Source organism: Rhinolophus ferrumequinum, chromosome 10, assembly GCF_004115265.2.
Source record: "Rhinolophus ferrumequinum isolate MPI-CBG mRhiFer1 chromosome 10, mRhiFer1_v1.p, whole genome shotgun sequence".
Classification (NCBI taxonomy): Eukaryota; Metazoa; Chordata; class Mammalia; order Chiroptera; family Rhinolophidae; genus Rhinolophus; species Rhinolophus ferrumequinum.
Window position 1 is genome coordinate 84,803,666 of NC_046293.1, and position 23,576 is coordinate 84,827,241.

The 23,576-nt window shown below is 42.1% G+C and overlaps 1 protein-coding gene across 3 annotated transcripts in view; it reads left to right on the forward strand.

Moving 5' to 3' along the window:
• Positions 1-3,853: 3,853 nt before the first annotated feature.
• The window catches only part of CRADD (CASP2 and RIPK1 domain containing adaptor with death domain), a 192,889-nt gene continuing 173,166 nt past the window's right edge, over positions 3,854-23,576 (forward strand). Inside the window, exons 1-2 of one of the 3 annotated variants that reach the window (XM_033116240.1) lie at positions 3,854-3,948; positions 5,296-5,599. In XM_033116240.1, the coding sequence (XP_032972131.1) occupies positions 5,302-5,599 (298 nt within the window). In that variant the 5' untranslated portion in view covers positions 3,854-3,948; positions 5,296-5,301. Of the gene's footprint in view, positions 4,002-4,560; positions 4,750-5,295; positions 5,600-23,576 lie in introns of those variants that run through there. The other 2 variants (XM_033116239.1, XM_033116241.1) reach the window with 2 other exon arrangements.

Sequence of the window (23,576 nt, forward strand, 5' to 3'; positions counted from 1 at the left end):
ATAAGAGTTTCTATTGCTTCGTGTCCTCACCAACCTTTGGTGTTGGAGTTCTTGATTTTGGCCATTCTAATAGGTGTATTTCCTTCTTTTTTAAGGATGATATATATAATTTAAAAAGAAGGAAATAACCCCCACCCTTTTATTTATATATATATATATATATATATATATATATATATATATACACACATATGTGTATATATATATATATATATATATATATATATATATAGAGAGAGAGAGAGAGAGAGAGAGAGAGAGAGAGAGTATCCCTTCATCATCGATGGACAATTAGGTTGCCCGTTGTGTATAATGCTGCAATGAACATGGGTGTGCAGATATCTCTTTGAGATACTGATTTCATTTTCTTTGTATCTATACCCATAAGTTGATCATATGATAGTGCTATTTTTAATTTTTTGAGGAATCTCCATATTGCTTTATCAACAGAATTGTTTGACTTTGTTTTTGCTCAGGAGCTTAAGAGTTGTTTTATTTAGTTTCTAAACTTATGGGATTTATGGAAGCTATCCTTTTATTAAAATTTCTGATTTTGTTGTAAAATGGTAGAGTCCATAGGTTGTATGCTGTTGACATTTTTTTAAAATTTATTGAAGTTTCTTTGTGACTTAATTCACGACCTATTTCTGTGACTATTTCAAGTATGCTTGAAAAGAATCTGTTTTTCTCCATGACTTAATTTCCACATCTATGAAACAGAAAGACCCCAAAATATCCAACTCCTTTGATTTTTGTTTTGAAGGTTGCAAAACCAAAGACTAAATGGAAAGACAGCAAAACACTACACTCATTCTTTCTGCTTTTTCACTCTTTTGCACACTCACAATGGGTATATTTTGATGCAAGTAAACATGGTAAGGGAGAGATCAAAAGGAAAATATCTGTCTTCCTGAAAAGGGATTGGTTACCACTGGGTAACGTGCTTAATCCTGTGTGGGGGCATAACTCCAGCCTAGAGAGAGGCACTGGACAGAGTGGAAGAGTAACCCCCTGCGATAGTGATTCTGCTCTATGTTAGATTCCTTCAGGGCTTGCTGACTTTACATATTTATACAGTAAAAATGAACCTTTTGTGTGCTGCTCAGAAGTATCATTGTATGCTAGGGTGGGTGGTAGTCCTCCAACAGGCTGACTGACAATATTTGGCTAGTCAGTCGGATAGCTAGCCTGGTCACTTAGGAGGCAGCATGGATGCTCATCTAAATTTGCCATAGGAAGAGGACTTTGATGGTGAAGGGCTTTACCTTATCGATTTAATCAGATCTTTAATGCCAACCCCTCAGCTCCTGCACTAACTCTTCTCATGCTGTCTCCCGCTCTCTTTTCTTCTGTTCATGAACTCTCATGGAACTCTCTGTTGGCTCCTCACCTACCCCTGGATGTCATCAACATCACTGTCTCCTTCTGGCTTCCAGGAGATCACAAACCTTTCCAAATACAAGTCATCAAGAAGTGTTTTAAACTAGGTAGTGCTATATGGGTTTTTCTTGTGCTATTTGTTTAACTTTACTATATGTTTGAAAATTATCAAAGTTTACAGTTGGAAAAACTACACATGTTTTTTTCTACCCCAAAAGTCAGTGACCTCAGTTGTTGGCAGTATCTGTACTTTATCTGGATGAAGAGCAAGAATATTGCTAACACCTGCCTATATATAGAAGGGAAATCTTGTCCAATTCCAGAACAAATGAAGGGGGAGAGAGGAAGAGCATACCTGGAACTTAAAAGTATCATCAGTGGGAGGAGGCACAGAATGATTTGCCAATATTTTGGCTGTCATTAGAAGAACAGACTCTTCACCACACAGGGCTGTGTGGTGTACAGTATACTGGAAATAGAATGAAACCAGAGAGCCCTGGTTAGAATTCAGGTTTTGCTGCATATTACCTGTGAGATTTTGGCTAAGACACTTGGCCACTTTTATCCACAGTCTTCACACATGTAAAATGCTAGTTATAATAATAATATTTGCCACCCATACAAAATATTGTCACTACTGGTATAGTAAAATGGTAGATTGGTATAATAACACTTTAAACTTGTTACAAAAATTAGAAGGTTTTGAGGAGTGAGATTTAGAATTACTCCCCATTGATTTGCTTACAAAGATATTTTCATCTTCCATTAGAGGTATTTGTTGTAAAAACCTCTATGGAAATAAGGACACTTAAGGTTTGTTTGTTTGTTTGTTTGTTACTGTCAAGTAATTTTTAGTACATCTATGACTGTCTGTATATATCATCCAATTGACTTAGAAGTGAATCAATAAATGCATTTATCGACTGCCTCATTTCTTAAAGGAATTTGAGGAAGGACCCTCAATTTGATACTCTTGTACCTGTCTATATTTGGGTCATGCACTTCTCTTGCCTTCCAAATTAAAAATATGGTCGACTCAGCAGATCTGTCCCCAATATCAGTCACTCTCTCTTTTTAGCATATCTTTCTGTGCTTCAGAAGCTGGAAAACTCCAAATTACATGTCCCAGACACTCTTGATGCTAATGTTCTGAATGCAAATTAAGTTTCACCAGTGGCATGCATCAGAATAAGATTTGCACGGTCTGTTTTGATGCTGTTGGCAAATACAGCTGTGGAGACCTTGGTTTTTCTGCAGTTGTGTTCCGTGTCCAGTCCTTGTTGTGTCAGTGTTGAGAAGACTAGAACTATGGAGTAGTGGCGGTTCCTGACTCCATCTTCCTAATTGTGGCCTTGAGCCAGTTTGTCAGTGTTGTTGATGGAGTCATGCTTGGATGCCCAGACCTTCTCCAGCCTTTCCAAAGATTGTGAATGTCTCCAATTCTAATGACAAATACCTTTCTGTCTAGAGTAGCTAGCTGATTGCTGCAACTGAATCCTGAATAACTGACTTGTAAACACTTTGTGGGCAGGAATCTTATTATATAAAGAAATTGAAGCAGGGCCTGGTTGGGAACCCCGTAGGAGAGGCCTCGCTGCATCCCCAGACTCACCTTTCCTTAACCTAAAGCCTAGTAATAAATTACCCCCTGCAGCTTGAGTCCAGAATGTCCCATCCCAGTTCCCTGTTTTAGAAAATTACCCTGAAGCTTATAATTAATACCCCATGCTTACTGATCACAATCTTTATGGCCTAGCATTCTTTCCAGGTTACTGTCATCACTGCTCCTGGGTTGATGAGCACGTGGGAAAGCCACATTGCCAGAGGGAAGGCTCCATGCAGACCCCTGGAACTATCATGGAGGAATGCCCAGATTTTCCCTTAAACATCCCAGGCTGGTCTGAGAATGTTAAGGTAGTTTTTAGAGGTGCTAACTCGCTGCCTTCTCAGACCACCGGTGCTCTGATAACAAACGTTTATTCTATGACCCAACTCCTGTGTCGGTTTATTGGCTGAGCGCAGGCAGCATGAGCCCTGGACTCCTTTGGCCTCCAGTTTCAAAATCACCTTGTATTTTATGTGGAGGGAAACAGATGGTAAATAAATGAGTAGGTAAAAGTTTTGGTAAGATGGTGATACCTACTACAGATAAAAATAAAGTTGGAAGATGGGATGCCAGTGCAGGAGATGGCTGTTGCAATTTTAAATAGAATGGTCAGGGAAGGCCTTGCTGTTAAGTTGACTTTTCAGACCTATTATTTCAATTGTGTACTAGGCCGTGATGGAGTTACTGTGTTAAAATGCAATTATCCGATTACTTTTTCATTAGATAACCCCCTAAGTGATGCTACTATTTTTCAGCTCCAGGTGGCTAGATTGTTTACCCACAGCAAATATGGCGGAAAAGGCTTCACTCGGACACTTGGCCCCAAATAAAGATGGTTACAGAACTTCCTGTGTTTGCCCTTAACAAAAATGGCGACAACACTTCCTGTTCCCGGCTTTCGCCTTTAACAAAGATGGTGCTTGTGGTATAGGTTCCCTAACAGTCTGGATTCCGGTTGCAGGGTATTTTTGTTTTTTTTTTTGTTTTTTTTTGGTTAAGATACGTGTTTGCAGACGTAAGTAACAGGAAACCAGAAGCTCCGTATTCATCTTTTCTCGAAGGCCCCGCGCCGTCGCGTCTGCGGCCTGTGCCGGGCGTGGCTCCCCCGCACCCCTATCCTGCTCGGGACCTCCCGAGCTGGGCCGGGTTGGGGTGGCGGTGGGGGTGCCCGAGGCCCGCTCTCCCCCCCGGTCCGCTCTGAAGGTCATTCCCAGCACCCTCTTTTAAGCGGGTCAGGTTGCCGCGAAAATCGCTTAGTTCTTCCTGTTCGTAATATTACAGGGCTTCAGCTGGAGAGGCAGGAAATACAAAGAAGTTCCAAACGGGCTCTGGCTTCCAAAAGTGCACACCCTGCTCCTCCCCTACACCTGCCAGACTTCACTGAGGGCTGCTGGGAGGGGAGGGGAGGGGAGGGGAGGCCTGGGGTGGGCCGGGCTTGCACTCTCCGGGGTGTGTGGAAGCCCCATCGGCCTCCCCTACCTCCCCTCCTCGCCCCTCGTTTCCCCTCATAGTCTGCACACAACCTCCCCTCAGCTCACTGGTTCAGTGGTCTTGCCAATATGCCTTCAAATCGTGCGTGGCTACTGACCGGGACTGGCGTGTGGACATTTTTCTTTCAAAGAAAAAGAAATCCATTAAAGGTCCCATACATGTGTAGCCACCAGTGTAGTGATGGAGATCCTGCATTCTTACAGAGAAGGGATGGAGTCTGACTAAAAGGTTTACAGTAGACTGGGCACAGACACTTCAGTGTTTTTTTGAAGGTGATGGCGTGTAGGCCTTTTCTCTTAGGGGAAAAGATCCTTCAATGTATTGGTATCCGCTGGTTTCTGCCCACCATGCCCATTGCTGCGGAGGTTCTGCAAATGCGCATGTTCAGAAGCGCACCTGCGTGTATACTGGCAGTTTCTGCTGTGATTGGGCAACTGATGAAGGCAGTGTTATAATTAAAAACCCAGTATTTTTGCTCAAGTATCTTAAAATGAAATGTTGCTCTGTAATCCTCGGATGAAAGTTGCTTCTTAAGCAGGGTCTCTGACCCACTTTCCCTCCAAATCTCTTTATAGAACAAGATAATTGAGCTAAGATCCCATTGTGTGGAAGAGCAAAAACAGAAAAGATGATTCATGTTCAGTGTTGTTATGTTCAGAAACATTTGAAATTAACTTGGCTGGGCTAAACACCATGGCCTGGCAGTCGGCTGAAGTTCAAAGCTATCCATGACCTTAAGGAGCTTGCATCGTAGGACCCTATCTTTAGGGGCTCATCAGTATTCCTGTAATCTGAGCTACAATTTTGTCTCTTTCCAGGGGGAAATGGAGGCTAGAGACAAGCAAGTGCTTCGTTCTCTTCGCCTGGACCTGGGTGCAGAGGTACTGGTGGACGGACTGGTTCTTCAGTATCTTTACCAAGAAGGGGTCTTGACTGAAAACCATGTTCAAGAAATCAAAGCTCAAGCCACAGGCCTCCGGAAAACAATGCTGCTGCTGGATATCCTACCTTCCAGAGGTCCTAAGGCATTTGATGCATTCCTAGATTCCCTGCAGGAATTTCCCTGGGTCAGGGAGAAGCTGGAGAAGGCAAGAGAAGAAGCCATAACCGAGCTGCCTGCAGGTAGGCCCCCAAGGAGATCACTTCAAGCCAGCTCCAAAATGGTTGCACTATGGCCTTTGGATTGGAAATTAGGGTTTTAGGCTGGGAGGGGATCGGCAGTTCCTGAAAGTGGATAAGGAGTTTGGGCGGAAGGCACATGGCATTAGAGGGACGGGATGAGGAGATGGAATTAGGAAGTGCAGGGAAGGAAGGAAGGAAGAATGCAGCATGATTGAGAGGGTGAGGAGGGAGGTCACAGGGTACGTTTACAAATGCTTCCAGGGAAATTTGGCAAGTCTCTTGGGAGGCATGTTCTCCTTGGAGAGCCAGGTCAGACCTCAGCCCTTGGCATCAGGAGCCATTTGGAAAGTGCAGATGGGAAAGCAGGCATTAGGCCTTCTGATGACTGCTTCACGGGGTGCCAGAGCTGCTGGCTGGGAAAGGTCAGGTTTGTGAAGGACAGAGCAGCCTTTAGGAAGGCATGCCTTGCACCTGTTCCTCGGGCTGTCCTACGTGGCCAAAGGGGATTGTTTGGAAGGCTGGCTGACTTTGTTTTTAAAGGTTATTGATTTAACGTTGTCCTTTTTAGTTTGGTTTTATTCAGACACCCAGAGTACTTAATTTTGTAAGGACAGTAGTTTGTGGAGGGTCTCATTCTAATTTTAAGGAAAGTTGCAAGCTATGGAAAAGAGAAACGGTCCTCGTGCCATTAACTTGGCTGATAGCAGGAGGATGTGATACGGAATATTTGTTCCCTCTTAACAGCTCCCATGACTTACACTTTTCACAAAGACTGAGCAGTATAGAACTGAACTGACAAAAAATTTGAAAGTTGACAAGAGTTAGGAAGTCAACATTCTCTGGCGTTTTGATAGCAGTGATAGTTAGAACAACTTCAGGTCAGTGGTCCCCAGACTGTGTTGTTCCTGTTTTTTAAATAACAGTATAACTGGTTAAAAAGCAAATACCAGTAATAAAAGACCACTTTTATTATTTTGGCCTCATGGACCTCATATTCTGAATGATTTTCCAGACCACATGTATTAAGTACTCATGATTAATTCTTCTATTTTTATTAATGACTGAATATCTAATCAGCATGAGATAATCTGTTAACTTAGAAAGGCCTAGTTAAATCCCAGTGGAAAAAGAAAACAATGTTTTAATTTACTAGCATGGCCAAATTACAGGCAAATGTATGTTTTGGGCTTTTTGAAGTACTGAAAATAGCTGGCCTTTTGAGAACCACTGGAGTTCTCAGGTTTGATTGTCCTTACAAAATTAGATAGGTGTGTGAACACGGCCAAATTAAAGTATTTAAGACATTTCTACCACTTTGTTGAAAGCAGAATAAATAACATAGAATTGGGGAAATGTTAAAAGAAAAATTAGGGTATCCGATGTCTTTTCTTGGTGTTTGGACTTAGAGGTTCCTCTTGGCAACACAGAGCTGGAAGCAACAAAACAGACTAACCGAAAACCTGTTCCTACCGAAATATTTAGTTTAGTTTTATAATCATTTTGGGTGATGGAAATAGTACTGTTGTTTGTTTTTAATAGAGGTGTGACCTCATTGTCATTTCTTCAGATTCATTCAAATAACAAGAAAAAATTAAGATGGTTCTTACCAAATAGTGGAAGTTATAGAAGAGTTGGGGGAAAAATAGTGTTTTTTAAAAGTAAACAGAACGGAATAGTATAGAGTGGGAAACAAATCGAGTGTATCTGTGTTGAAGTTTATAAAAATAATGTTAGTTTGTTAATTCTGTGGAAGTGGTCAAATGAAAGATAGGTTGGCTGCGGCACAAATTAAGTACTTTTAATTGTTTGTTGAGTAACATTGATATTGAAAAATATTCTGAAGAGTTTGATTAAAATATGTGTCTCTATACCTTCCAGAATGACAATTATATAAACTCACTTTTCAAATAGTCATTGTTAATTACTAAACATTTTAAATAAGATTACAAAATATAAGTAAGGTCTGGACAATAATGGTGCAGTGAACACCCGTTTTTCCCATCACTCAGTTAAAATAAAAATATTACTATCGTCTTTGAGCTTCTGGGTGCTCCTCCGCAATCCTAGCTCACCCCCAACCCCCACTTACTGATAAACCCTGAATTTGGAGTTTCTCATTCCTTTCTTCACTTTGTGGTTTTTCCATCTCATAAAAATCACTTTACAAATCCATATATGTTATTGAAAATCCACTATACCATAAGTTTTAGCCATATATATATATATATATATATATATATATATATGCATACACACACACACACACACACAGAGGGTGCTCAAAAAATGTATATACATTTAAAGAAAGGAACAAGTTGTGTTAAAATTATACTGGAGCTAACCACTTTGAGCACCTTTTGTAATTGCAGAAGTCAGACATGACTTGTATTTATCTCTTGTTATTGATATATATTGAGTATTACAATTTTGACACAGTTTTTTTCCCTTTCTTAAAATGTGTATACATTTTTGGGGCACCCTCTGTATGTAAGGGATGGAGGAAATAATATTATTTTAAAGGAGTTGTTAGTTAATAGCCTTCTCTTATTTGAGACCTTAAACTTTAAAGTGTTTAATTAATTTGATGGCAGTATTTTAACTCTAAAATTTGATTGGGATATAATTGGAAACCTAATTTTTTTTTTTTTTGAAAGTCCTGGAAAAAATATCAGAGTCGAAATGCCTTCAATTTAATGTCCCTGTGAAAAATGCAAATGGATCCAGAGGCCTATTTCCTCGGACCACAGTGCTTCTTCAGTTTTGTAATAGGCTAATTTTAATAAGCTTTGATATGGTCCATTTTAATTTTTGTCAAGGCATTTTTGAATTTTGAAGAAATAGACTGTGGGAAAATGTGGATCTTGGATCTTTTTCCAAGAATGAGCTGATTTTATTCTATTAAAAAAAAAGTTTTCTTGTTTTGGTCTTCTCAGGGATTCTTGGTTTCCCCTTTGTTTGTTTTATTTTTGTATTTCTCTTGCAAATTTTGAGCTGCCTCAAAGACCTTATTTGGTGATTGATCCCAGTTCTTTTTATTTATATTCTGGATTTAAACCTTTGATTCTCTCGGAATCTGCCTGCATGATTGGTCTCCCTATCTGTTAATTAAAAAAGTCTAAGATGTTAATGGAGAATTGATTTTGTATTTTTCTCACCCTGTAAGGACTCTTATATTTTAAAAGAGGAATTCTGGCAATAAAATGACTTAATCCAGCTTGGCACCATGGAAGGAACACTTGATGTGATGTCCCGTACCCGCCAAGCTCACCTAGTAGACACTAGGTCAGCTGGAAATCTCTCGGGGCTCCTGTCTAGTCATGCAGGAGATGAAGATAGTGCTGCATTTGGTGAAGGCAGAGTGTGTCTGCCTGTCTGCCTTCCCACTGCTCATGTGCCCTGGCTGCACTGACAGGCTCACTGCAGCGCCCGAGCTACTCTGGATCTAGACAGGAGGTTTATGGGCGGCCCAGTCTCACCAGCTGGGCCCAGGATTTCCTGTTCCTCTGTGTTGGCCCTGGCTGTGGGACTGGGTCTCTACCATGATTCTCATTTAACAGTCAGCCTGGCAGCCCAGCCATTAACCCCAGTCTTCCTGTAGGCTTCGGAGTTATTTATTTATTTCTCTCCTGTAGATTCCTGCTTTGTGTTCTCTTAGCCACCGGCTAGGGTATCTGAGAACACAGCTCTGCGTCTCCTGTGTTAGCATCAGATGCCTCCATTCTTTAGCCTGTCGGAGTGCCTGTCCTGGGGCTGACATTTGCTTCATCCTTGCCTGAGCTTGAGCTGGTTCTCACTGTAGACCCTACGCCTGGACTCCTCAGCTGCCTTCACTGGAGCAGGATGCAGGGCTGGCCTGTTTCCCCTCTACCCACTGGCTCCGGGCTCAGCCTGTGCCTGTTGGAGCCAGCGTTGCCTGACCATGTAGAGCCACGTCAGCCACTGACTTGAGATGCACGCTGGCTCTCCTGTGTATACTTGGCTGAATCTCAGGTGACTGAGCAACAACGGCAAACATTGTAGGTATTGTAACAGGTTTATTGGAGAGATTTCTAGCCCGGGATTTTCCAGTCTTACCGTGGCTTGACCCTGCTCTGCATATAGGTTCCATGTGGATCTCAGTTTGTCTAGCTTGTGGTCTACACAGGCACTGCACCGTGGCTGGATGGATTTCACCTCGTGGCACCGTGGGTACTAGAGGGCATGGTAGGTGAGCAAGACCCCTCCTTGAGGTACAGGCAGAGTCTACAGTGAGCCCAGATTCCCGTCTATCTCCAGCATGGTATCGTACACTCCCTGAGGACCGGCGAGGTGCCAGGCACTGGGTAATAAAGACATGTGAAGGCCCTGCAGACCAACTGAGAGGTTCGTTTGTTCATTCACCAAATACTGAGTATTGACCATGTGCCAGACACTGGGTGCTAGGGATTACAGTAAACACAGCCCCTACTCTTAGGAGTTCACTATAGTCTACAGTCTGATGGGGACAGACAACAGGCAGATGAATAAGGAACACAATCATGTGCTGCGTGACAACCTTTTGGTCCACGACAGACTGCATATGCCATGGTGGTCGCATAAGCTTATAACGGAGCTGAGAAATCCCTATTGCTAGTGACATCATAGCTGTCGTGGAGTCAAAATGCAGCACATTCTTCAGGTGTTTACGGTGGTGCTGGTGTGAACAAGCCACTGCGCTGCCAGCTGCCAGTCCTATAAAAGGATAGCACACACAATTAATTATGTGCAGCACCTAATACTTGATAATGGTAATACATGACTATGTTACTGGTTTATGTAGTTGCTATATTTTTGTCATTTTAGGGTGTACTGTTTCTACTTATTATCAGTTTGCTGTTAAGCAGTGAGCTGTGTTATGCCGGCAGCAGCCTCGTGCTTCCCGTGTTTACCGCATCTCTTGGTTGCATCATTTTCTCTTGTGCTGGATAGTCTTGTGTTTTGTACAGGAGCAGGCTGTACCGGTGTGTGGCCCAGGCGCGATAGGATGTACCCTACAGCCCAGCTGTGCAGTAGGCTACACCGTCTAGGTGTGTGTACCTGCACTCTGTGATGTCCGCACAACGACAGAATCGCCTCACAACACATTCCTTGGCATTAAGTGGCGCGTGACTGTGCTATGAAGAAAAACAGTGTGTGTGGTGGTGAGGAAGGGCTTAGCATATTATCAGGGACGGTCAGAGAAAGCTTCTCTGATAAGGGGATGTTCAGCAGAGACCTGAATTCTGTGACAGAGTGGATACAAGGAGGAGCGTTTCAGATCGTGGGGTCCCCAGGTAACAGGGTGGCTACAGCCCAGGCCCATCTGGGTTAGGAACATTCCTCGTGGATAGATGAATCACAATGCGCGTCAGTACAGGCGCAGTTGGAAACATTTGTTGTTGCGTTTCTCCAGATGTGAGATGTGTGCACAACCATTATCTTGGGTGGTTCTTAAAGTGATTTTCGATGATAGGTGGACATGGGATTGAATCACATGGTAAGATAATTATTTCCTTTTTCTTTCTGTTTTAAGCCTGATAACATCCAGGTGAAAGCCTCCATTTGGTACAAGTATTTCTGGAACATCTCGCTTGATACTTGCCAGCTTTTCTTTTTAACAGGAAAAGGTCCTCAGGCTTCTAACCTTCTGTGGACAACAGTATTCAGCTAGAATTTTAATTGTTTTGCTTTTTTGTGTGTGTCAGTTGAACATGTTCCTTCCATTAATGGCAAGTAAAACTGTTTTCTGTTTATGAATTCCTTTAAAAACTCATTTATTTAAGTTAAAATGAGTCAGCATAAACAAAAACACTAAGAAAATAATAATGGTATGAGGAAATGGCAAAAAACGTGAGGATGCTTTTCATGTATTTTCTCATTTTAAGAGTGATAGGAGTTTGGGGCAGGAGCCATTGCCCTGCTGGCATAGTTGGCGAAGGAAGGCACCAGCTGTAGTTCAGGTAGAAGATAGAGCCATATTCAGGGTATTTTACTGTTTTGCTCATTCCGTTTATGCACCATGGCTAGGAACCGGTTAAATTTATGAGTAGAATTTCCAGAATGACTTATTTTCAGGTTGTCTAAATTGCAAACACATTAATTTGCTAACGTAACAAAGCCAACAGAGTGGAGACATATCCTGATATTCCCAGACTTTTAGACTGGGAGGGATTTACAGATCATCTAATTTTTCTGAGAAAACTGAGTCTTTGGGAGATTAAGTCAACACCCATGATCACATAGCTAGTTAATGTAATTTGTTGCCAGGACTGGAATTCAGGCCTCCTGACTCTTGATTTAGGACTTTTTCTGCTGTGCAATCTTGGCTTTGGGTTTGAAATGGAATTGTGTTATGCTGCAGTGTTAATCGTTGAAATAAGCTTTTTAAAACACTGTACTAATGCTTTTTTTTTCATTTTAAGAGGAAAATTTTCAAGGGCTTTTAGAGATATTTTGGGATTTGATTTTACTAAAATATTTTATTTTTATGAATGCCAATTTTAATCATTTAAAAGGAAAATTTGATAGTTTGGTACTGCGTTTTATCAACAGTCCTTCCCCCAGCCCTTTCTGCAAGGCTGACATAAAGGAAAAACAGAAGAATTTAATCGAGTATTTATGGGACTGATGAAATAATGCATCTGTTGGCAGCTAATTGCAGCTCTTTCTAGGAATAGCAAACCATCTGACAGGCCTCTCCCCAGCAGGGATGCATCCATTTCACTTTAAAAAGTGGATTTATTGTTCTTTTCTCTTAGAAATTCTCACTGTGACATTTCTTTCCTCCCTCCCGGGACTGTAAGGGTCACATGATTACGTCAGTCACCTTATTGACTATTAGGGTTGATGTAGCTTCAACTCTGGCTTTAAAAAAACTACTGATCCCCAGGTTTTGCTCAGGCCAATACATGCAAAATATGTGGAGGTGGGGTCTGGGCAGTGGTAATAAAGTCACACACACACACGCACGTGCACACACACCCATGCACATGCACAAATGCCTTTCTTTCTAGATTATGTTAAAGGGTAGCCAGTGTCGAGAGCCTTGAGCTATGACTCGCTGACCAGGCCCATGGCTCCTTTTCCACTTACTGCTCCCCAAGTATGGGCCTCCCAAAGCTGTGCACTTGCTTGAAGATTTGTTCTTGTTTTGTGGGGAGCGGGGAATGGAGGGTAGAAGAGTGGTAGGAATGGAGATATAGAGAATATATCGTTTTGTTTTAAATCTGTAATCACAAATGTTTTTAATTCTCTGAATTTCTGGAACAGTGTCACTTAAGAATGTTCCAGAATCTTAGACCCCATACAGGTGTGACTGTACTTCCAACCTTAAAATCTATTAGAACTCTATAGGATTACATAGGCTAGATGTGCATAGAACAAAATTGATTGGTGAGTGTTGAATAAGCTGGTGAATTTGGATTTGGCGGGGGCGGGGGGGGGCGGTATTAGTATCACTGCCTCTTCACATCGTTTGATAATTATAAACCATCCATAATACTTTGTGCTCTATAGACCAAACTATGCTGAAATGGAGGCAGAACCTGCCCGTGGAGAATGAGTTGGATGCTGTTTTCAGGTACAAAGTGAGCTGAAGATGGCTTGAGGATCGATAAGCTTGAGGATGGAGAGAGACAACTGGCCAGTCGGGAAGACTGCGACTGGCTTAGTCTGTCGTTCTGGGTTGGTCAGGCAATCTGTCTCTCTACCCATAGTTTTTGTTTCTAATTAAAAATGAATTTTAGTCTTTTCTGTGTCTCACAAAGAACCTCAAATAACATCGGTAAAATAATCATAATACTTTTGGGGGGCTTCCTCTGTGCCGGGCGCTGCTCCAGGTCCTCGGCATGTAGTCCTGAGAGTGGCTTGACGAGGCAGGTGGTCTTATTACCCTTGTTGCACAGATGAGAACATGGAGACATAGATGCTAAGTGACTCGCTCGAGGCCAACATGGTGGAGCCCAATTTGGAATCCAGGCACTTAGACTTGTAGCCTGCGAATTCACAGCCTATGAAAACATATTCTCAAAATTCGCTTTTCTCTGCTTCCCAATTCTGTAACTTGTGGCTGCCCCAGAGCCCATCATTTACCAGCCCCCATTCTTCTTTCCTCTCCTTATTCCATTCTTTGGGGGCTTTTCTCTGTTTCTCTTTCCTGCCTATTGTTGGAAGCCTAATTCCTGGCTGGTATCTCTCTCTCCATCATCTCTCTCACTCGATCCTTTTTTTGGCGGATAAGGTCTAATGTGAGGCCATATGGGGCCAAGGAGCAGGGCCCCCGGGTTGCTCCCCTCCCAACGTACTACCTTGAGAGTGAAAAATGACGAAGTCTTCTCTGCTGTGATCAGGAGGTGGTCACTGTGTTGGCGCTCCTGATACTGGAAGCAGGTCCCACTTTCGCAGCTTTTAAATCATGCTATCGAAAGCCATCAATTCCTGCAACCAGCTTTTCTGGTGGCGCAGCCTCAGAGTCTAACCGTAGGTTTAGCAAGATAGCTTTCTCTTTTTATGGGTTACAGTTCAAACTTGCAGGCTGCTGTTGTAGCTAGCTGCAGAATGTTTGCCTTTACTTAATTTTAATAGGCAGCTGTGTTTATACTTGCTCCCCAGTTTGAGCAGTAAGGAGTCTAAGTGTATGATTCTTTAGAGGACTTTCCCCCCAGAGAGAAAAAAGAGTACATTGTACTTTTCCAAACAGTAAATTTTAATTGAGGAAATGTAGCCTCTAGAAGAAGTTTGGGGCAGGTTTTATTCCTACGCTTTATTTTTGTTAATGTTATAAAAGAAATCTTAACTCCTCATAAGAAGTGCCAAGTTGACAATTCCTGGAAATGTTCATGTTCTATTTATGCTCAGCACCATAGCAGAGAGGTTGGTGACGCTGTTACCAAAATAATACTGCTGAGATGTAGTAAGTGGCAAATGAGAGGCTTGCAGTTTTATAACCTAAATATAAGACTTTAAAAACATCTCTCGTTCCACCATTTGTACTTAAGGTATATGGGTGCTGAGTGGTTATGGTTGTTATTACAGAGAATTCCAGATCAAGCAGAGCACATCTGCTGGAACTTGTCCTGTTATTAGAACTATAGGTTACAGCTTGGAGGGACCCCAGAGACCCCTACTTTACAGATACAGAAACTAAGGAATGTAAGTCAGTCTATCAGAATGTATGTAGGCTCTTTGGTTAAAGCAGTAGACTGCTTACTAAGACAAGCAAAAGTAGGAATTTCTCTAATATGTGCTGCGTAGTTCACAACTTTGAAGTTCCAGGGCTCTGTAAGGGCAGGAATGAGGACGCACCTTGGGGGCTCTCTGGCCACTGACGACCATCTCCCGCTGAGCTCCTCCATGTTGACTTCGCTCAAGAGTCTGATTGGCCTCGGCACGCGCCCTTCCCTTAGGACGGCACAGTCAGCTGGAGTGGGGAAGGGACAGTTGCAAAAGGAAGAGGTGAAGGCTGATTAAGAGATGTCCGCTGTACTACATCACTCCCGTGCTTTTCATATTGAGCAGGTTCCACACTTGCGGACCTGGGAAGAAGAAGTGCTAGCCCTTTAAGGAAGGACAACGGTCTTCATCTTAATAAGCAAGGCCCAGGCTGAAGGTCAGAGATGGTAGGAGAAATACAGGAGAGCAGTTTTTGGAGCAAGATAGGTCTTCTCAAACCTCTTCAAAATCAGAAGATATTGGGGGAAAATGGATTGAGAATGTTAGAGTAGAGTGGAAGTTAGAGAACTTGGATTGGGTTCTGGCCTTGAGGCGTTACATACATAAACGCACTTTATCCTCATTGGCCTTGAGGTGGGGACTATTATTATCATTTGCGTTTTCCAGATGGAGGTAGTAGATAGATTGCCCAAAGCGACACAACTTGGGTAGTAGCAGAGTGGAGGTGTGAATACGGACGCTTCGGTGCTCCAGTCCAGGCTGCCAGTCAGTAGGCGCTCCGATTCCTAGTGCCAATTCTTGATTCTGATTGGAGTCACCTGGGCTAGCGATTGCTTCCTTATTTTCTGACCCTGTCTTGCCTTGACTCTCATATTTAGCCAACATTTTTATTGTGTGTCTGTGTGGTGTTTTTTTTGTTGGTTTGTTTGTTTTTTAACAGTTTACCAAATGGGAGATAAAAAAAAATCCCAAAGAAGATAAATATTTTCTAGGAAATGTGATTACACAAAATATTTTGAATGAGATCGATATGGCAATTTTTGCTCATTGAGCCTTTAAACTTATTTCTTCCCTTTCATTTTCTTTTTATTCTGAATTAGTTGTTTGATGGTGCTATGGACAAATGTGTTTTTTCAGGTCTCTCGTATTTGTTTGAGCCCTTTTATTTTTTCAGATGCCAGTCAGGATCCATGCAGGAGACCAAAACCACACAGTAATTTGAATAAGAAAAATTTAACATAAAGAATGATTAGCGAGCAAAAACTATGTTTACTACTAAAGGGTAAAAGAGGAATACAGAAATAGCAAATGGAAGAAGGTGCTTTTTTCTAGGGCTGAAGGAGAGTGCAGGATGGAGGCACTGAAAGCTTGCAAGAGGCCCCTCCCCACCCCAGACCTCACTGGAAATGAAGTGACCCCACCTGAATACTCCTACACAGCCTGCTGGTGGCCGGTAAACTCATCAGAGGGTGCAGGCTGGAGCTGGTCTGTAAGAGCAGCCCACTAGGTTGAGAAACTTGGTAGGGAGTGTAGGTGGACCAGAGCTGATCCTCAGAAAGCAGTTTGCTGAGTGGGAGAGAAATTCCCCTGGGAGTGAGCACCGCTGGGTTTCCCCAGTACCAGAGGCTGTGGCTGTACACTGCAGAGGGGATAAAGCATCCCAAACCAGAATGAAAAGCCCCTTCCACTGCTATGGCCTTGCGGTGTCCCTCTGTTGATGAAACTAACACTGAACCATCTGGCAGAAGAGAACTATTTATAGGGTCCAGCCCCAGTATCACAAAGTACAGGAAACAGGGTGAATTTAGAGCTGAGAAATAATACATCGTTAATTGGTGCACCTCATCTGTAACGTGATGATAGTACATAATTCCCAAAGTAGTTCTGAGAACCTCATTTATTCATTCATTCATTTAACCAACATTTATTGATTTATCTGCCATTGATGGCTGTTCTGCTAAGGCTCTGAGATTATGGTTGCCATTGTCTATTTTTTTCTCTGTCTTTCCAATTAGACTGTAATCTTCTCTAAGGCAGAGACTATCTTTGTCTCTATACCTGCGGAATGTAGCCTAGCTAGTGCTAGATACATGTTAGTCTTCACATGTTTATTGAATGAAGGAAGGAATAACTATAAAGATGAATGTAAAAACAGAGTCATATCCTCAAAGAGTTTAAATTGTAATTGGGGAAAGGTAGAGGCAAATAAATAAAATATAATATGGTATTCTGGTTATCTTTTGTTGTGTAACAAGCTACTCCAAAACTTAGTGGCTTAAAATAACAATCATTTACTTTGCTCATGAATGTGCAGTTTGGTCAGGGCTCAAAAGAGACAGCTCGTTTCTGCTCCACCTGCTGTCCCTTGGGGTGGCTGAACTGGAGCGAAAGGATCCAGTTCCCAGAGAGGTCACTCACGTTTGTGGTACTTGGTGCTGCTCCTTGGTTCCTCTCCACCGAGGCCTTCCTGGAGGTGGCTGGGGTTTCCTCACAGCATAGTGGTTGGGTTTCAGAGTAGAAGCTGCCAGTTTCTTAGCGTCTGGACAGGGACACTGGTCTAGTGTTAATTTTTGCTGTATTGTTTTGGTTAAGCTGTCCCAAGGCCCAGATTCCAAGAGAAGAGATAGAGAGCTCACATTTCTTTGGGAGGTGTGTCCAATCATTTTGGGGCCTGACAGCACTTACCAGAAGCAATGGTATAAAAGTATATATGTTATCATAAATGGGAAATCAGCTGCCATACATGAAAGTGACTTGTAAATTAATAACAAATGTTTGTTATTAGTGTAACAAAAGAAATAGTTTTTAAAAGTAAAATAGCTCTCTTTTTCTGAAGATAAAAGCAACCCATATTTATTCTTTAAAAAAAAAGCTCTAAAAAGGTTATCAAGAAAATGTAATCACTCATTATTTTATTACTCAGAGATAATTATGGTTTATAATAAATGGTGAAATGCGGTATTTGGGTTTTTACCATAGGAAATTCTATTTTAGAAGCTCTCTCTTTTCTGAACTCCAGTCATTTTTAGAAAGTTATTTACTTGATGCTAGCACTTAAATCCAGAGTTTCTTGTGATGCCAAATAAAGAATAAAATTCAGGAGATCATGTGTATATGTGTTAAAATATACATATATATATATATATATGTATATATATATATATTCTTCAGAGAGTACAACTTTCTGAATCAATGTGAAGTAATAGTCTTTTCAAATTATTACCAAGGCTAGTTGCTATTTCAGTTAGCAGAGGTTGGGGGAGGGGAGCATTGGACTTAAATGACCTTCTCCGAATGACTCTTAAGGAACTATGAGGAGTATTTTTCACTCTGCTGGTTTGTTTTTTTTTTCTGTTTATCTTACTGAGTATTCTATTTCAAAGTGTTTCACTAGATTATTATGTAATCTGATTTTTTCAGTGTCTCCTCTTTGTATGCTTTTTTAATATTACGATTCTAAATCTTTTCTCTTTATTGTTTTTCCTAAGCTATTAGATTATATAGGTAATTAAGCCTTTACTTGTGGCATTTTAAAATAAATTTATATCCTTTATATAGACTATATTTGTAAATATGTAAGTGTTCTGGGTAGTAGATTAGATTTTCCCCCCCCTGGTACCTAGGGAAGCATTCCTAATGACTTTTTTCACCTAATCAGAGTGTATTTCAAAGAAACTGTTAAAACCTTTGGAAGAATAATCATATCCCATCCCTTTCAGTCCTTATTACCAAGGTAAACACCGTAAACCGTTGTAGGAAATAAGACGTGCTGGGTAAGTCAGTGAAAAGAGCAGAGTATGAGAAACTCCAAAACGTTGCTTCCTGAAAGCATTTATTGAATGGCTGCTATGTGCTAGGAGTGAAACAGGTACAGAAATTAATAAGATATAATCGCTGCCCTCAAAGGTGCTCCAAATAAATGAGGTGATTTATGTAAAGTGCTTAGAACAGAGCCTGGCATGTATTAACTGTTCACTGAATGTCGTTGTTGTCCTTATTGTCATTCGATGTAACTGAAGAGTGTGGCACAGAGAGATATGTGAAAGGGGCAGTGATGGCTCCACTTGGCCTGTGGTAAGACTGTTTTGGGGAAGGCTTTAAAGAGCGTGTGTCTGCCCAGTGTTGAGCATTGCAGGGTAAGGAGGGGTTCCCTAGGAAGGGGAAAAGGGAAGGGCAGTCTAGGCAGAGGAAAGAGGAAGTTCCACAGCATGGAGGCAATGGCTGTACGCTGTGTGCACCTGGTGTGTGTGGGGTGGGGTGGCAGCCAAGGCTGGGGCTTCAAGCCCAGGACTGCTGGGGGGGGGGAGGGGGGCCCTGAGTGCCTGTGGAGGTCCAGAAGGTATTGGAGCACCACTGACAGGTTTTGAGAAAGGGGTTGACATGAACAGACTTGCATTTAGAAAGCTCACTCTAACGGCATATGGATGGGGCAGCGTGCTGAAATGGGGCACGGAGCCCAGGTGGAAGTTGCTGGAGTAATGCAGATGAAACATTGTGAGGACGAGGCACTGCAGCTGCGGGGAGAGCAAAGGGTTATGGTACCGAGAGATTTCTGAGGAAGGATTAGTACTGTATCCTCAACGGGGAGGTATGGCCCTGTGGTGGCGAAAATTGGTTCTGGGGGGTGGCGTACAAAATCTTAACTATGACAATGGTCTGTGGCCTTCCAAAAGGGTCACATTTCATAAACAGGTATGTTATGGCTTTAAAATTTTATAGGCGGGGGTGCAATTAGGGAGAAAGTGTCAAAAAAAGTCTTCTTAGGAAGATAAAAATGAAAGTAATGGTGAGAAGCACTGAGTGAAAAGGACTCGCTGCTTGATTGAGCCCTGGGCTGAGGGAGAAGGAGGGTAGGCTGACGCCCAGACTTCTGGTTTGCAGAACTATTCCAGTTCACCAAAACGGGATTCACAGGATGTATGGTTGGTGTGCAGGTGATGCTTGTTGAATTTAAGCTAATAACTCACATTTATTGAGCACTTATTGTGAGCCAGCCCCGTTAAGTGCTTACATTTACCAATAGTGTGAGGTAGATATTATTATTGGTCCCATTTTTCAGATGAGGAAGCTGAGACTCAGTCCAGAGCCACACAGCATTTTCTTCAGACAAAATGCTTGGTAAGCATTTGGAGCTTTGGGTCTGGGCGTAGGATGAAGTCCTGCTTCTTCTACCTTTATCTGATGTGTAACCTCAGGTAGATTATTTTGTTTTGGTTTTTTCCCCTCTAAATTTTAAGTTCTTCGTGTTTAAAATAGAGCTGCTTCTTACTCATCTCCAAGAGTAGTTGTTAAGGTTAAGTGACAGGATACATGAATGAATCTTTTAAAACAGAAAGTGCTGTGTAACTGTCGGTGGCATTTTTAACATTAAGTGGTACCCATAGGTACTCGATAAATGCCATTTTTCTCCCTTGCCTCACCTTTTGCCTTTCTGAGTTGCCTTACGCAGCCGCCCCCCACCCCCCGAGGATTGAAAGGGCAGAATGAAGGCCTCCCCTCTGCGCCCACCGTTTTTGTTACAACTACACCCATGTGCTTTGACTCTTCCCCTCTCTTTAATCCCAGAAGATGATTCAGGCAACTTTTATTTCCTTGGTTTTCATGAATGCCCTGCCATCTAAACACAGTGCTTCACTTTTCAAGCTGTGGTCACTTGACTTATGCCCCTTACAGCTGTTTTTGCAGAGGTCATCAGTGACCTTTGGTTAAGTCCGTGGACCTTTTTAAGATTGCCACTTGTTGTCCTGGCAGCAGCTGATATCGGGATCACTCTCTCTTGCATTCTTGGTGTTGCCTCCTTCCTTGGTCGTGTTTTCCTCCTGCCTCTCCGTCTATTGTTTCTCAGCTTCTTCTTACTCTGCTTGCCTTCTGAATGCTTGTCTTCCTGCGAGTTGTGTCCCTTTCTTCTTATCTTCTTACTGATACCATCCTTCTTGGGCAGGGCCCACCTGTACCCATGGCTTGATGGCTGCCTCACTGCTGACTGCTGCTAAATCTCTATCTCCAGTCCAAATAGAGAGCTCCACTCTGGTCCTCTGTACCTTAACAAGGCCAAAATAAAACACCTCGTCTTTCACAAACCTCCTCCCCTCCACTGATATCTCCAGCTCAGTTGATATCCCCTCAATTGATATCTCCAGTTCAAATCATATAGTTCTACATACTCTCCTACTCAAATAATCAGAAGAAACCTTTTTTTTCTTTTTTAAAAAAGCCCTTAGCCCAGACGCCTCTTTGTGGAAGCTTTGTGTGACCCCCTCATGGCTGGTTGGGAAACTCCTGTGTTTCCAGAGCACCAAGGGCATATTTCTGTTACGGCACATCTAGCTATACTATGGTAGAATTTGGTCCTCAAGTAGACTATGAGTTCACTGAGGGCAAGAATTTAGTTTTTTCCTTGTATACTCTGAACCTAGGGCCAATAAATATTGGTTGAATGAATGAGTCTCTGGTGGCCTTATTTGCTCCCCTTGCCTTTCTCTTACTCTCCAAGCATCTTAATTATTTATATCAGTTTGCTATAATAAAATACAATAAAATAATAAAATAAGACTCGGTGGCTTAAACCATAGCTACTTATGTTCTCACAGTTCTGGTGGCTGGAAGGCCAAGGTCAAGGTGTCACTGCGTTTGGTTTCTTCTGCGGCTTCCTTGGCTTCCTGCTGCATTTTCACAGGGTCGTCTGGCTGCGTGTGTGCATCCCCCGTGTCTCCTCCTGTGTCCTAATCCCCCCCCTTTTATAAGGACACCAGTCGGATTGGATTAGTGCTACCCTTATGGCCTCGTTTGCACTTAATCACTTCTGTAAGGACCCTGGATCCAAATACAGTCACAGTACAATGTACTGAGCGTCAGGACGTCAACATACGAATTCTGAGGAGGCATAATTCAGCCCATAATACTATTATCACTATTTTTTTAAACTTTGTCTTACTTAAAGCTTTTCCTGGATAGCCAGCAATTAATAACTCCTTCATTTTTGTTCTTCCACGAAAGAGATTTTTTGGCATTTTTTAGTGGTTGCTGTTTGGTGTTTGCCGAATACCAGCCATTAGCCATTCAAACTTAAAACAGAATTTGTTCTGGTCTCTATGCAAGGCAATTTCTAACATGTCTGGTTACTAATCCATTTTATCAGCATTATTAGTAACTGTTTAATAATGAAATCTCACATGGGAAGGTATTTCTTACCTTCCTTATTGTTGAAAGCTCCAGTTGTGGAGGTACAGGTTAGGTGTAATAGTGGGTAGAGCCCAGCTCTGCCCGGGGCCAAATCATGTTAAAGATGAGGGAAATCCTAAGACTAAGGATCCGAGGCCCCTCGGGATTGGCCCCTCTGAGCCGATACTCACAGAGACGCTGCACAAAACAAAAGCAAAGTGACAATCTCAGCCCCCACTTCCCTCCCCCCCAAAACATGTGCATACCCCAGTGACTTCTCACACCAGAACTGCCTTTGCCTCCTGCTAAGAGAATACTTTGGTGCACATAGTAACCTTGGTTCTTAAATCCTGGGCTCCCCCGTGAATCTGCAAGTTGATGATGTTCAACTTCCTTAGCTTACAGGGCTAGGCATTAGCTGATCTCCACTTTGCCCCTTTATTTCCCGCAAATGCCCTAGAAACTTGGTGCCCTGCTTCTTTTTAAAACACCCCACCCCACCCCGCTCCTCTAAGCTTTCAGTTCTTTTGCTTGGGTTTCTCTTCCTTTAGGCTCTACTTTTTAATATCTCATGGGCATCCCTTCTTCCTGTTTTATTCACCTTTTGTTCTTCTTTCTTTCCCCAACAGCCTTCTTCTTTCAGAAACAAGCTGAATGGTTCCTAAGCTAATTTTGACTTTTTGCTGCCGCGCTGCCTTTGGTGTAAAGCAGGGTTTGGCAAACTGGGCATTCTGTGAGGGTTGAATTGGGTTCACTACCTGTTTTTATAAGGCCTGTGAGCTAAAAATGATTTTTACATTTTTAAAGGGTTGAAACACAAACCAAGCGAAAGAAGAAGAATATTTCATGATGTGAAAATTAAATGAAATTCACATTTCGGTGTCTGTAAATAAAGTTTTATTGGAACACAGCCGTGCTTGTGTACATGTTGTCTATGGCTGCTTTCACACTCTACCGGCTGAGTCGAGTAGTTGCAATAGAGACTTTTATGACCTACAGAGCCTAAAAAATATTTATTATATGGCCTTTTAAAGAACAAGTCTGGCCATTCTTCATATAAAGAGTGAGAAAGGCCCGAAAATAGCTTTGCATGGCAGGAATCAGCTTTGTTTATCTTTCTTGGTGCTTACCAGAGTGCTGGATTAAAGCTGATGCTTGGTTCTGAAGTTGTTTTGAGAGTCAGAACTGGAGAGGCCTTTCTTCAGTGCAAACTTCCTGTGAAAGTATGTCATTATCTTTGCCATTTCTTTTGAATTTAATTTTGCCAGAAGAGATTTGTCATACCAGCGCCATTGAACCTTTTCTTTCATTTCTAAAATGGTACAAAAGAGAAAAAGATTAGGTAAACCAAACAGATGAACCTCCTTTGTACTCTGCACATTCGCACGAGGATTTAATTTCAGCTTATCCTGTATCCTTACTCATGGTTTAGTCTCAGGATTTTTAAGTGTTGGGGCAATGAGATAATGTTAGCATTTGAGTACTAACCACAAAAGAAGTTAAGCAAGGTTTGCAGTTATGGGCCTTTGCTTTGTGTTCCCATCCATTAGGTATTTTGTGTATTTTTTATACAACCCCCCGTCTTGTCTTTGTTTTCACCTCCTTTGAAGGAAATCATTTATCATTGAACCTCAAACCTCCTGACAAG